At 38.8% G+C, this 15,824-nt stretch overlaps 1 protein-coding gene across 1 annotated transcript; it reads left to right on the forward strand.

The window, feature by feature from the left end:
* Window positions 1–983: 983 nt before the first annotated feature.
* il20ra (interleukin 20 receptor, alpha) lies at window positions 984–6,366 on the forward strand. Its single transcript, XM_061707185.1, has 7 exons — window positions 984–1,223; window positions 2,726–2,849; window positions 3,014–3,222; window positions 3,659–3,831; window positions 3,909–4,053; window positions 4,262–4,398; window positions 4,514–6,366. The coding sequence occupies exons 1-7, from the start codon at window positions 1,175–1,177 to the stop codon at window positions 5,561–5,563; spliced, it is 1,887 nt and encodes a 628-aa protein (XP_061563169.1). The 5' UTR covers window positions 984–1,174; the 3' UTR covers window positions 5,564–6,366.
* The last annotated feature ends 9,458 nt before the right edge of the window (window positions 6,367–15,824 follow it).

The raw sequence follows: 15,824 nt of genomic DNA on the forward strand, positions 1-15,824 counted from the left end.
AAAGAATGTGGAGGGCCCTGTAATCTGTAATCTGTAATCCCAAACCGGTTTTGCTCTGTCAATTATTTGTGTTTAATTAGTTATTAGATAATTAGATAATTGTGTTTAATTATACGTTTTATGAATTCATTTTTAAAAATCGAATACACATTTTGAAGTCTTGTCCATTTGCCAAAACAGGCAATCTGGGTACGGATTTTTTTTTTTTTTATTTATTATTGAAATATACAAAACAACAGACACAGTAACAAACAGCACATTGTTGACAGTGCATAAAAGTATATCAATAACATCGTGTGGGTAGGGGTTATAATCCCATGGTTATAATGGACATATGCTATATGCACTATGACGTCACTATAACGTATTGGCGGTTCCGTTGTTTTTGACGTTTGCATATTGAATTGACCATGTAATTTATTGCCAATTCAGTTTACCTGGTCACCTGGCTCAAAATAGGGTTTGATCACACGAAAAAGCCATAAGGGAATTTGCCTATTAAAATAGGCCTGAGAGGAAAGTGCTGAGAGGAAAAATCAGTGTGGTAATCAAAGCTAGTCATTTACATAAAACAAAACAAAAAACACAAAAAAAACTATGGATTTTCAATCATAAGATTAATCCCTAACTGAGAAGAACTGTGTGAAAGTGATCTAGGATAAGAGCGAGGCCAGACATCAAAAGAGGCAGCATCACGAGTCAATCAATGAGTCAGTCAATGAGACCTAAACAGCTGCAAATAATAAACACAACCAAAGGTGGGAGGAGATGATTACAGGAGCAAGTGAAGAGAACAGGTATGGTGAATAATGAAAAATACATTCTAAGATATGAACCGGGGGGAAGCTGCCAGTGTCAAGAATGCTTGTATACAAATGACACTACATCCCAGGTAAGGTGAGTTGCACCTGCTCAGGTATTATGTGTACAAACAGGTGAGGTGACATTCCTTCCTCAAACACGAAACTTGTCTCCTCGCTGTAAATCATTGACACTTTACTTGTCCAGACAAACGGAGAGTCCCCACCGCTCCAGCGGCAACCTCCATGTTTCATCAGTTTTATTTACATTTTTTTTGTGTGTGAAGTGTCCTTGCCTGAGAGGGGACGCAAACAAGTCGGTGGGAGTCGAAGCTTAGAAAGATTTTCTCTGACAACGAGCGCGACATGCAGAAATGTGGACTAAGGTCGTTTTCATTTTCCTTTTGGGTCTGCGCTTCTCAGGTAAGACGCAATTAAACTTATAATGCGAGTATGATTGTTGTTTTTAGTCATGGTATAACTTAGGTTATTTTGTTTCCGCAAACAATTATGTTTGCAAACGAAACCTAGCGTGAAGATTCAACACGAAAAGAGAGGAGATTCATTAACTGCTTCAAAGGCTTTAAGTCGCACTATTGAGCGGATCTGATTTTTTTTAGCTACTTTTTTTTATTGTGTTTATGTTTCAAATGAATGTATGTTCTCGTAAAAATAATAGTCAGCCTACATTGTAAATGTTATTATATGTTAACAATTTTATTGAGGCGCTTCACTATTTGTCTGTCTGTCTGTCTGTCTGTCTGTCTGTCTGTCTATATGCCAACAATTAATGGAATGGAAGTACTGGGACACTTAAAACACTTCAACTCAAAGTGTTGCTAAAGTTATCCTATAGCTATAGATAGTATTATACTATAATCATACAGAAAAGTGAGCCTTATTTTTGTGCTGCCTGCTAAAAAAGAACCCTACTTTTTCTTATTATGATGACTCAAACTTCACATAAAAACAATATTCCAGTAAAATTGGTAGTCCAAAGTGGAATCTAACTTTTCAGATTCAGATGTTCTGCTGAAAATTTCCTGAAACTTTTGACATGCAACCCAAAGCTGTTATTAGTATATTAAACATATGCATCTGCACATCTGAGCATTTGAAAAACTTGAACAGTGACATTTTGGTTAGCTGAGTGATGTTATGTGAAAAATAAGTAAAGGGTCTTTCAGTTTATTTCAGTATAAATCTATAATGAATCAACTAATTCTTTTTTTAACACAATGTTTTAAAAGCTTCTAAGATTTTGAGCATCAAAACCTTAATTTGCAAAGTATTAAAACAAAGTTTAGCAGGTCACTTTTGTGAAATAAATGTCTATTTCCTCAGTACTTCAAGAAAAATGACAGATAGTATTAAAGAAACAACAACCTGCGAAACGCATTTGGATAAGCGGAAGTTAATGGTTGGATGGATAACATAGATAAGATGTCTGGAGATTTTCTTTGTGGTACACGTCTAGGATCAGGTGTCTACAATCAACAACAGAAACATTTTACTTCCCTTTATGTACATGGAGCTTAGATTACTTCTCTTCAAAAAAAATGTCATAAAATGTCCTTGTTGTTATGTGCTTTTTTAGATTATTTATGAAAAGCCAGAAATATCAAAGAGCAAATCGCAGTCCTACACATTTTTATGCATGTAACAGAAAAAGAAGGAAACTCCAGTGGATTACAGCAACATGCTTTACTTGGTACTGCATGGAAGTTGAAAACAAGTGGCGTATCTGTTGAATAAATACAAGAGGAAGTATGACAAAAGCCAGAGGCAGCGAGAAAACCTGCTGTTAAATCATGTAAACACACAACGGTGGGCATTTCGCTGATATACATGTGTATCAGCCATTTAATGGTGTGCTTTATATCATTTTAGTTAATCTTTTTTTCTGATTTATCTTTCTTTCTCAGTTTCCCACTCTCTTCCCAGCCCCACCGATGTCAGCTTCTCCTCTGTGAATCTAAGGAATGTCTTGCACTGGTTTCCAGGAAATGGCGCGGCAGATGACACGCACTTTACAGTTGAATATGCTATGTGAGTCATGTTTTTAAATTCTTAATTAGGATAGAATAATGGATAAGCAGAAGCGTCAATGCCTTGTTAAATATTTCAACTTAGGAAAGAGAGGTGGGGTATGAAGTTGATTCACTAACAGGGAATAACTCCTTCCATTTTACCTGTGCGGATGGTTTTCCCAGCTATGGGGACAGTGTTCCAGGCAGCAGAGGAAAACGTGTGCACTGGAGGGCAGTGCGGAAGTGCACAGATATCATGCGGACGTGGTGTGATCTGAGCGCTGAGACGTGGGATGAGGAGCAAGGGTATCACGCGAGGGTTCGAGCCATGGTCAAGAGATCATCCTCCAAATGGGCCATGACGCAAAGGAGATTTGATCCGAAGTCTGACAGTAAGTAACAAACACACAAACATGGATCTTCCTAATTTTCTCGTTAAGAAAAGACCATCACATTTGGCTCGGACATGTCGAAAGAACAACAACTGCACACTATTCATTTATACTATATTAGTATAACACACTATTTATTATATTGTTCTTACTATGTTTATAGTACACTTATTCAGTTTACAGTACACTTGTTCAGTTTCTTTTTTAATGTATTTTTTATATTTTATTTTTCATACTTATAATTTATCTTTACCGTTTATTTACGGTAGTCTGAGTTCATGTTGTCCTGAACATGTATCCGACTTTGAGCTGCTGTAACACCCGTATTTCCCCTCTGGGGATCAATAAAGGACTATCTTATCTAATCTTATGTCCATTTTTTTTGTTAAAATAGCCCATATTTGACATAACCATTCATTCTTTCCTGTCCCTACAGCTACTTTTGGCCCCCCAGTGGTGTCTGTGGAACTAGAGGACAACAGTGCCATCATCAGCATGAAGGGACCTATGAGGTATCCACCGAACAACCTCACCCCAATTTCCATGAAGGCAATCTACCCGCACATGACTTACAACCTCTCCATTCACTCTACCCACCGCAACCAGACGGTAAGCGAAAACATAAAACGATCCGTCCCAGTTATCAAGGAGCGCCAACTTATATCCATTCACCTGTACGCTTCTAGCATCATTTTCCAGTGATCAACAGCTCTTACAAATATCGTCTGCTGGAGTACAACACAGAATACTGCTTCTCTGCCCGGTCAAGATTCCTCTCCATGCCGGTGACTTGCCAGTCCTCTGAATGGCAGTGCTTAACCACACCTCAAGGTATACAGACATAGAATATTTATGTGTGAAAAAATCTTCTGCTCCTATAGTTGACTGGTAAAAAGGAGTTGTTGATGCATATGTTGAAGAGAGATTGATGTTTCTAAGATGTTAGGACTTCCCGTTCTGTTTGTGTATGTCAGTCAAAAATTTGGCATTGTTTTAAGCTTTTTAAAACATTTATCAGCAAACTTCTTTCTCCCTCCAGACCCCGTGATTGAGCAGCTGCAGATGGCTGTTGTGGGAATTGTTGTTCCAGCGTTGTTCATTTGTATATTTGTGGTGGCTGGCTACCTTCTCCGCGTCTACCTGGCCGGGAAAGGACAGAAGAGTCCATACATGCTGGTAATACAAATATACTCTCATACACATACCAGCAAGTTAATTATTAACCTGCCCTAAATTAAAAATGTTCCACGAGGTAAGGGTCATGCTGCATTTGTTGCCCTTCTCTCTACAGAACCAACACTCCTTTCACCGATCTCCTCTTGCTTTTCCTCCCCACCATGCCAACCTTATCATTAGCAGCGTAATTAAAGGTGACCCCCCATTATCAGACCCGCCACACCCCGAACTCCTGCTACGTATTCTAGATCCTCCACCCAGTTATTCCCCGCAGGGGCCCGAGGCACCCTTAGGGCCTGTGGAACCCTCAGAAGTGTCCATTGACTACGGAGGTGTCTGTATAGCGGCGAAAGTCAACGCTGGAGGAGAAGGGATAGCAAGAGAGAGGGGACATGACGAGGGAGATGCTGGAAATAATCTGAAGGCTGTTCAGGATGCTCACTCTGCTGGGAATTATCTTTCCCAGAAATGCAGACCATCACACATGCAGAGCACTCTTGTGCAAGCTCTTCCTTGGAAAGATGGCACCATGGCTCTGTCACAGTCTGCTCAAGGATCTGTCACAGGGGAGATGGAGGATAGAGAGTGTTCAGCTATATTTATAAGCAGGTGCTCACAAACTGACCTCTTCAATATCCCTTCAAATCGACAAGAGAGGGCACCTGTGGGTGCAACGTTGGATGAGGAGGAAGGAAGAAAGTGTGAGAATGTCCCCCTGCTATCTTCTTATATCTTTCAGAATGTTCAAAACATGCCAACTCCCCATCCTAACCACTCTGATTGCCTTGCGAGTGATTATGGGCTTATGATGCCAACTGCAATGCAGAAAACAGAAGAAGATGAATTTCATGAGATGGAGGAGGGCGTTATTTGTATTGACTGGGACCCCCAGACCAGGACACTTGTGCTGCCAGATGTGGAATTCACCAAGGAGGAAGAGCTGGGTGGACTCATGCCTTTAAACAGAGAGGAAGAGCTCAGGATGCTAAGAAATGATGAGGAGCTATATATGACAAGGGGTCATCTGAAACTAGAAAGTGTGTTCGTCAGACAAACGTCCGAAGAAAATGCAGAAGCACAGAAACAGCTGCAGAGAGCTGAGACGAGGTTGGAGGCGTATGACGTTTTAACCAAATGGGACTTGGTCATCTCCATGGATCAGTAGATGGTTTCAATTAATACACACTCCCTGTTTCTGGAATCTGACCAGCTTTTTATTACACATGACTCATCATGTGACGTAGCCACTGTTAAAGGAGTGCTGTACTTTTATTTGAGTAAAGGTTGGATTCTAGCTGCTGGTGTTCGTTAATGTTTCCTGATTTACAAACCTCTGCAATCAGTGAAACTTCATTTTGTGAGGAAATCACAATATAATCGACTCTGAATAAAATGTGTTCCCCTTAGTTTTCAGAAGAATATTGTTTTCAGCATTCATTTCTTATGACTTTTCTTATTAATTTTGTATTTTATTATTGTGTTTATATATGTATGTATATGTGTGTGTATATATATATATATATATATATATATATATATATATATATATATATATATATATATAATTACAAAGCAAGTTTTGTTTATCAAATGTAACAATGAAGGAATCAACGATGTGCTTCTGTGAAATATGTACCCTTTTTTTCTTTATTTGTCGTTCAGTAAATTAGGACAGAACTGAAAAATATTTAATAATAATAATAAACACGTATATATAGTAACAGATAAGGAGTTTCTGACAAAGAATCAATGCTTTTAACCTTTGTGCATTCAACAGTGTCATGAACAATGAAACTCAATTGTTGGTTTGTGATTTCTGTATTTACACAACTGATGCTGATGATATGTTTGTTGTTGTGTAAGCTGTGTAGTTGTATTCTGGGAAATAATCAATGCTGTTTTTTTTACCCATGTTTTGCACTTTTAAATTATTGTACACCTGAAATACATAAAATAAATTTGACATGACTATAAAAGACGCTCTTTTGTTGGCAGCTTTAACACATGCATGATTTACAGCCTCAAATTACTGATATACTCAATGAAAAGTGTGCATATCTGTCCTACCCTTTGTACTTGAATGTGTTAATTTTTAATCCATGTTAATCCGTGTTAATACATGGCTCCCACTTCTTCAAGATAAAATTGAGGGTAGACAGAGACCTCTGCTGGCCAAACTGCAAACACTAGTCATCATCAATATGGAACAAACCTTTGGGTTCCACATGGATTTATTCAAGGGCAGCACGGTGGCTTAGTGGTTAGTACTGTTATCTCAAAGCGAGAAGGTTCCCGGTTCGACTCCCTGGCCCGGCGGGGGTCTTTCTTTGTGGAGTTTGCATGTTCTCCCCGTGCTTGTGTGGGTTCCCTCCGGGTACTCCATCTTCCTCCCACAGTCCAAAAACATACATACTAAGTTAACTGGTGCTTCTAAATTGCCCGTAGGTGTGAGTGTGAGTAAGTCTGGTTGTTTATATGTGGCCCTGCCTCTCGCTTGTAATTAGCTGGGATAGGCTCCAGCAAAGGATAAAGCGGGTATAGAAAATGGATGGATTTGTTCACAGGTTGTGGCTCTGCCTGTTTGCCCATATGGACTGGGAATGTTATCTACTTGGCTTTTAGTTGAGGCCCAGGGGCCTCATTTATAAAAGAGTGTGTAGGATCCATACTAAAAGTGCACGTAAACCCAAAAGCCAAAAATGGCGGGCGCAAAAAAAAATCCAGATTTATAAAACTGTGTGCACGCAGACTTGCACGCAATGTTCGCTTTATAAATCACAGTCCAGCTGGAAGGTTGCGCAGGTGAATTCGCCTCATATCCCGCCCTCTACACGCCCACTTCACACCATAAATGGTCTATGCAAACTACTTTATGACTGTATTTGCATATAAATGAGCTTGCTGAGTATGCGCAGCGGCTTCCTGCAGCCTGTTTCTGCCGTGCGTCAGGATGAATGAGACGTGTCAAGCCGGTGTTGTGCCAAAAAGTGATTGCCTGTCAGAATCTGATTTCTTCTGATTTCTGGCCGCGGGAGCGCGCACAGCAGCCCGTTGAACGATAGCGCTAAAACGTCAGATTTTCAGATTATGAAGCTCAAGAATGGATCAAACTGGATCAAAGTCAATAGCATTTAGACTCCCTTGCTCAACAAAAGTCACCTCTCACATGTTCGTTTGTCTGGAGTACCATAAGAAAACCAGTGAACAGAATCAAATGTTAATACAAGCTTTTATTATATCATGCACAATATTTTCCAGCCGGAGGTACATTTTTCCCAAACCACAAAGGTAGGAGAGAAAATGCACACTGTGGTCATGGATCCAGTCGTATTTATACTAAAAAGGGAGGTGTTCTTTGTACGTGAACCTCATCGGTGGAGCAAGCTGCCAAACATGTCAGACCTTCAGCCGTATGTCCCTGTTTATTGATGAGACCCATCAGTGTTAAAACATCTGTTTCTCTACATTGTCTGTTTCTCTTCATACAAATTCAAACAAATAGTTATTACACTATTAAGGGGTGAGCCCCTCTCGTTTTAACTGGGCTCCTTCATGTTCCAGCTGGAGCATTAAAATTATCTGACCAGTTGCTTTTAGAGGAATTCAGAAAAAGATTCAAGTCAATTGATGATCTAGCTTTTAAGTTTGCAACACCCAAGTTATAAAACAGTCTTCCCCGCACATCTGCGCTCATGGAAGGACTTTTTAAGTCTCTGAAGGCTCATCTAATCTCTTTTGGGCGGCAACGCGCACCCTACGGCATAGGCTACGCCGTAGCCTGACGGGCGAAATGGAGTGAAGTCTGAAGGGTTCACGACAGCGTCATGGCAACGGCGTATGCTCTGCGTTGGTTTAACGCTGAACCTTAATTCAATTCAATTTTATTTGTATAGCGTCTAATACAAAACTTGTCTCTAGGCGCTTTCCAGAGACTCAGAACATGACCCCCGCCCGAGCAATTATTACATAAACAATGTCAGGTAAAAACTCCCCAAGTAGGAGAAAAAAGCCTTAAAGCAGCACCATGTAACTTTCAGCTTTTGTTGAGTTTGGCGGCTCCTTCGGACAAAAGCGGTAGTGCTTTACCAGAAAGAACATTACATTTCCCATGAGCACCAGCGCGTACTGCCGGAAAACCCATCGCGTGCATTTGTTTTGATATTGAATGAGAGAAGACGGGACGGACTTTCAAAACTACTTTTCTGTTTTCACTGGTCGTTTGCAGGATGGATAGCGAAGAGGTAATGTATCTATTTTTGGCTAAACAATATAATATGACGAAGTTGAAAATCACTCATTTCAACTTGGGTTTTATTAGTGAAGTCACCCCTGCCCCCCTGTCCTGTTTCAGTGAGATAATGCGGCCCAAACTACAAACTCTCTGGTTTTGTTCTACTGCACTTTTTTTCTGCCACGTTTTTTAGAGGGACTTCGTCATAAATTAGTAGTCCAACATACTTACTGACAAAATAAAAAAATACTTTATAACCTGTGAAGATCAGCCTTGCACAATTTTACAGTTCTCAGGAAAAATAGTAGAAATGTTCTATACATTTTCTTTGCATTGCATTCTTTCCTCTAGTGCTGTAATTCTATTAATTGTATTATTCTATAAAGCTTCCTCATTGCCAATTACACAATTTTATGATCACTATTATTCTGTGTCTGTTGTTGATATTGTCAGTTATTTTAGAATTACCAAAACCCAAGACGAATGTGAAAACATTCTAATTTTGATTCGGATTGAACATAGAACTCTGCACTTGCATTTGTATCTCATCATTTCTAACAAGGTTCCTGACGAACCTCTCCGCAGATTTCTGCACCATTGAAAAGAACTTGGCAAAACAGCCCTTCTTGTGCTGTCTTTTTCTTATCTGCAGCTGGTACCGTAGACAGATAAGAACGGCGTTATCAAAAGACGGATCCTTTGCCATCGCGGCCTGCAAAACTCTCATTGGGGAGCGAAACCTCTTCAGGAGGTCCTCTGCTAAAACGTGCGCCAGATCTTTCATATTTTCGTCGGCTATGGCGTTGTCATAGATATTCTCCACTTCAGGAGTCACAATCAAGCTCAGACGCTCAGCAATGTCCCCTAATCTGAACAGGTACGCTAACGTTTTTTTTTCCTTGGTGTATTTCTTAAGAAGCCTTATTAGCAACGCTGTAATCAGTTGATCACCAACAATCTTAGGTTTGGACGGCGGGCTATATAACATCTTTCCAACGAATACATCCGGTGATGACTCTTCAATAAATTCGAAGGAAGAAGATAACATTTCCTCTTCTAATTTTGGAGCCACAGCATCAGCAGTCAGCTTCTGAATTTCCCCATGTGACGTGTCGACTGTCGTAACATCTTCAAAAACCCCTTGTTTTGGTGAGTTTAACATGTTCGTAAAGTAGCTCTCTATGTCCATTAGGGCTCCAGCTAGATTCTCACTATCCGTTGTCTGATCCGACCCCGTTATCAAACACAGCACGACTTTCCGGAGGAACTGGCCCACTCCATCTTCTGCGATGGCGTACACCATATCAGGATAGATGTCACCGTCAGCCAGCGTGCTTCTGGCTTTACAGACCACTGAGTCTGACAGGGTTTTTCCCAGCTGACCGAGGGGCAGCGTATAATTGCAGTCAGGCATCCTGTGTTTCCAAAGTTTGAGAGTCAGGTCCTTGGTTAAGTACTCCATGTGCTTGTGGGATGAAATGAACCTAAGGTCGGAAGCGGAAGAGTCCTGCGAATCTTTGACAAATCTGAACAAATCCAGGATGTCCAGTTCAATTGTGTCAAAGTTCAGATGAGAATATCTTGGCCTCTCCTTGCTAAAGATGAATCTATCCTGTTTTTTTTCAACTCCATCGTTCAGATCTGAAATCATGATGTCAAATTGTTTCCTGGCAAAGTTCAGGAACTGCTCTTCGCGATCCTCTGATTTAACGGGAAGGAAATAGTTTTTCACCTCCGTGACCACTGGGCCCATGTTGAACGTGGTGGCCGAGATCTTTGAACTGCAACAAATATTGCTTTTACGACATTTGAGATTATTCTTGAAGATCTTGACAATATTAGTGGCTGCTTCCTTAGTTTCGGTGAGACAGTCGTTGGGAAGGACAAAAGAACATTCATCCTCTGGACGAAAGAGGTATGACTTCGTAGACCATTTCACCAGGATGTCAGTCACTCTTTCAACTGCCAACGGGACGTCTATGGCAGCTCTTGCAGAGACCAGCGCTGGTGGGCACTTGAGATTCAGCTCAGCCAAGTGGGCCGCCAGGCACCTGCCAGCTTTTAACACCATGCAGTCCAGACGCTGTATTGAGACGAAGCCATGCACGTAAAAATCACAGCAGGGCGCCGTGTCTTCAAGGCTGCTGACTTCAGTGATGCCATTAGTCACCTTCCCCTCTATTTCTTTTTCCACCAGGTCTGTCAGCTCTTGCATATCTTCATTTTGGTCCAGTGAGACGTTGAAGAGCTGAGAGAAGCTTTTGTGTAGCGAGTCTCCCAGCAGAATCTTGAGGGTCTCCAGGGGGCGGGCCGCTGCTTGGTGCTGTTGCAACAAGACCCTCAGGATCTCTGCTGTCACGGTTTGAATTATTTCGCATAACATGTCAGCCAGGATGAATTGGATGTCCGGGTCCAATTCTCTGACCGTCATCAATTCTTCGACCGTCATTATGGCCCACTGTGCTGTTGTCAACTTGTCCAAATATTTCTGGATGATAGGAATTAGGTCATTCTCTGGGTACTTAACAGTGTATTTCATCTCGTCCTGTAATGTTGGGATTATGCTGACATGAACTGTTCCACTACGTGAAAAGAAGTGGAACAGTTCTTCGAATCTGCGACTATTTATGACCTCGCGTTCCTGACGTCATAAAGGACCGAACCGGTAGAACGTGCGTGATTACAAAGCTGTGACGTCACGGATAGAACGGATAGAAGGCGCTTCATTACAGCGGTCATGCGCGCGCACGTCCTCCAAAGAAATAGAGAAAGCGGACCGGGTCCCGGTCCGGGTCGGTGGTATTTTCACTGCTTCTCATCATCAGCTGCTGCAGCGGCAGGACGGACGTCTCTCCGTCTCCCGACGGCTCTGGTTGAACCAGACAAACCATCTCCTCTTTACGAAATCACAAGAACACTGCAAAAACTCAAAATCTTACCAGGAATATTTGTCTTATTTCTAGTTAAAATGTCTCATTTTTAGTCAAAAAATCTCATTACACTTAAAACAAGAGTCATTACCAGAAAAAGAATTTGTTATTTGACAATTTTCACCTGTTTCAAGTAAATTTTCACTTGAAATAAGTAGAAAAATCTGCCATTGGGACCAGATTTATCTTCTCATTACAAGCAAAAAAATCTTGTTTCCCTGGCAGATTTTTCTACTTATTTTAAGTGAAAATCTACTTGAAACAGGTGAAAATTGTTGTTTTTTCCAGTGATGAGTCTTGTTTTAAGTGTAAGGACATTTTTTTTTTACTAAAAATGAGACATTTTAACTAGAAATAAGACAAATATTCTTGTTGAGACTCTGTCGCCCCCCTTCGTAAGAACAGCAGAACTGCACCTGGGTCATTCCTACTATTCGGTGCCATTTCATCCTGGTTTACTTTCTGCCAAAAACGTTTAAATTCTCATTATTTTTTTTTATTTAATCTGAAGGAGAGCTTTTTGAATTATAAGAAAAATATATTGGTCCAGCTCAGGATATTATGGCCTAATACTTTTTACCAAATTCTTTGCATGGGACATAGGCCAAATGTCCACCCTGTTACAGGACATTGTCATGTTTATTACTAAGTGTTTTTAATACACAGTTATTGTAATATTTACATTTTCCAAGAGCTAATTGTCCCTTACTTGTTTGTGAATACTACGTTAAAATATATTTGAAGTGTAAAGTATTATCTTGAAAAAAGATTTCCTCTATTTTAAGGCACAATGTAATTTCAACATGTTTCTTTCATAATAAACAAGAATTTCAATAGAATTTGGCATAATTTTTAAGTGATTTCAGGAATTAGTGGGGGCACATCCATTATTTCCTGCATGTCCTCTCAACATCTTCTTCTCCCACAAGAAAAAGTACAACAGAGGGTCCACAAATTCTTCAACTGGTGGAACATGGCCTCTGCATTGAGGATATCTCCTCCATGGCGGACAATTTTGTCAGCTGATCTCTTAAGGCTACCCTCAACACCATCTGGAGCCCTCTTGCCATGGCTGGCCAAAAATAACTTCCAGCTGATGTCTTTGAAGCTCTTCTTGAATGGCTCTTTTGAGAGAAGGTAAAAGTTGCCCGTTGGTTTGTATTGAGCATCGCTGAAGACATGGAGGCGATTGACCAGAGCGTATCTTTCCTTCACCATATCTAGGACACTATGCTTTATTTATCCGGAGGGAAATTGCTGTGCAACAGTTGCAGTACAAGGTGGGGAAGTAATATAAGAAAATAGTAAATAAATACAAATAAGTACACACTAAATAAGTGTGAAATAAGTAAGCAAGAAGTGGAGCCGACAAAAAACAATAAATCCCACTTGAAGGAACAATAATAATAACAATAATAACAATAATTTCCACTGATAACTAACTGAAGGGCCTCTCAAATAGAATACTCCCCTTTTCATCAGTCTGTGGAAAAAACCTGAAAGATTGTGTAACATGGAATTACTGAAAATATAAAGGCAGTGTCCGTTTGATAGAGATGCCCTTTCTACTTCAGGGGATAAAAGCTTCAGTACAGGTGGGTGAGGACAGGTAATACAGTTTATTACAATCTGATACACAAGGTAGAACTGATTAATTTTAAGAATGCGTTCAATCTTGAGCAAGTCTTTACAGATTCTTTGAAGTACACCACCACATGGATGCAATACCTATATGTCATTATTATGATGATGATAATTGATATTAGCTATCATATCATTCTAAAAATAACACAAAAATGATCTCTAAGATAAATACCTATTTTTGGATAGAAAACCAGAGCGACATTTTTGTATTAAAAGAGAAATGGGAAACAGAATCCCAGAAATTTCTGAAAGGAATTGGTTGGAAGAATTTTGATTAGATTCTTTATCATTCCCTACCAGAAATCCCTTAGGATGGCCATAGAGGATGACCAACACAGAGTGTTTTGGAGCAATGCCAAACAAAAATGCTAATCATCTGCAAATGTATTGATTATATACCAGATTGGCAGAGTGGAAACACATATCCATTAAACTTTTAACTTTATGTGCAATACCCAGTACTCGAGTTGAGGGGGGATGAGGGGGATGGCATCCCCCCCTGAAATAAAAACGGTCCAAATCATCCCCCCCTGTAAAAACTGCCACCCCCCCCCTTTCCATCCCTTATGCCATTTTATCAATGAATGTGGTTTTACTGCTATTTCAACATTTACAGTCATCCACCAGAAAAATAACACCAGGAAAATATTTTATTTGACAATGTTCACCTGTTTCAAGTAAATTTTCACTTGAAATAAGTAGGAAAATCTGCCAGTGGGACAAGATTTATCTTCTCATTACAAGCAAAAAAATCTTGTTCCACTGGCAGATTTTTCTACTTATTTCAAGTGAAAATCTACTTTAAACAGGTGAAAATTGTTGTTTTTTCCAGTGGTGAGTCTTGTTTTAGTGTAATGAGATTTGTTTTACTAAAATTAAACATTTTAACTAGAAATAAGACAAATATTCTTGTTAAGATTTTGAGTTTTTGCAGTGATCCATTTCACTTATCATGTGAAGGACAGAGGCATATTGATAAGTTCAGAAAACAGTTTTTTATTTTTGTGTTTTAATGTGTTTGATGTAAGCCCAGTGGATATTTAAAGCTTACAGAAGGCTGCATTTAACTGCTGCTATGTAATTCCTGCAGTATTTCTGCAGGTGTTTTGGTCAGTGCTATTATTTGTAATATATTATATTATTTGTAATCAGCACAAATTATCTGTCCTCATATGATAAAATCCACCATCCCCCCTGATTTTATTTTACAACTTGAGTACTGGCAATACCCCACATGACACACAAAATTCTATTGCCAATCACACTTCCTGCAGAAAGAAGCCATAACTCACAAGGCACCGATGTGGAAAACTGATTGATTAGATTTTATGAAATGTATAAAATGGGAAAACTATCATATCATATTTTTTTTTTTTAGTAAAATTTGTAAATGAGGTTCAATAATTCTCTATTCATTACTTTTCATAATTTTTTTTTCGTAGTTTAAAAACATCAATATGACCAGTGGTGAACAACAACTTTGATATGATTGGAAGCTGATTTTTCAAGTGTTTACATTTTCTCCTGGTTGTCAAACACTGTGGTGATTTATAATTTAAATTGTGTAATCAGTTTGCCCTATCCCTATGAAAAATGATGTGAAAAGAAAAATACTTTCTTTACCACAATTTGTGCAAAACATTAATTGCCACTTTGCAGCCGTTATTAAAACTGTCATTAGCATTTGTTAACCTTTAGGTGGCGCGGTGATCAAACGGGTGCTCCGTCTCTCCTCATCAAACATGGCCGCGGCTCGGGCTGGACCGGTGTCGCGCTGCAACAAGCACCCCTGAAAAGTCCGCTCAGCGCGGAGGACGTGCGTTTGAAAACGTCACGTATAAAATTGCATATAAACTTTAATAGTCCACTGTTTATAAAAACAAAACGCCAATTTAATATATGCTCTAACCGTGATTGTTATTATTATTATTAGGGAGACGTTTGTTTCTATTTTCTGGCGTTCACTCAATTCATTTTGATATCGAAGTATTGAGGTCGTGACCGTTATTAAAGCATCCCAAAGCTGTGAACTTTCTGAACCAATAAGCTCCTCATACTGTGCAATATTCTTCCATCCATTCAAGTGCAATATTCTGTCACTCATTCATGTGCATATTATTATTATTATTATTATTATTATTATTATTATTATTATTATTATTATTATTATTATTATTATTATTATTATTATTATTATTATTATTATTATTTCAATTCAATTCAATTCAATTCAATTTTATTTATATAGCGTCTAATACAACAGAGTTGTCTCTAGACGCTTTCCAGAGACCCATACCCAGAACATGACCCCCGAGCAGTTATTACATAAACAATGGCAGGTAAAAACTCCCCTAGTGGGAGAAAAACCTTCATTATTATTATTATTATTATTATTATTATTATTATTATTATTATTATTATTATTATTATTATTATTATTATTATTATTATTATTATGTTCTCATTCAGTCATTTTCATAGTATATATATATATATATATATATATATATATATATATATATATATATATATATATATATATATATATATATATATATATATATATATATATATATATATATATATATATATATATATATATATATATATATATATATATA

Source organism: Cololabis saira, chromosome 18 (genome assembly GCF_033807715.1).
Source record: "Cololabis saira isolate AMF1-May2022 chromosome 18, fColSai1.1, whole genome shotgun sequence".
Classification (NCBI taxonomy): domain Eukaryota; kingdom Metazoa; phylum Chordata; class Actinopteri; order Beloniformes; family Belonidae; genus Cololabis; species Cololabis saira.

Coding starts and splice junctions, on each gene's coding strand:
- il20ra (XM_061707185.1), top strand. CDS start 1,175: ATGTGGACTAAGGTCGTTTTCATTTTCCTTTTGGGTCTGCGCTTCTCA. Junction 2,850..3,013: donor TTTACAGTTGAATATGCTAT/GTGAGTCATGTT, acceptor TGGTTTTCCCAG/CTATGGGGACAGTGTTCCAG. Junction 4,399..4,513: donor AGAAGAGTCCATACATGCTG/GTAATACAAATA, acceptor TTCTCTCTACAG/AACCAACACTCCTTTCACCG.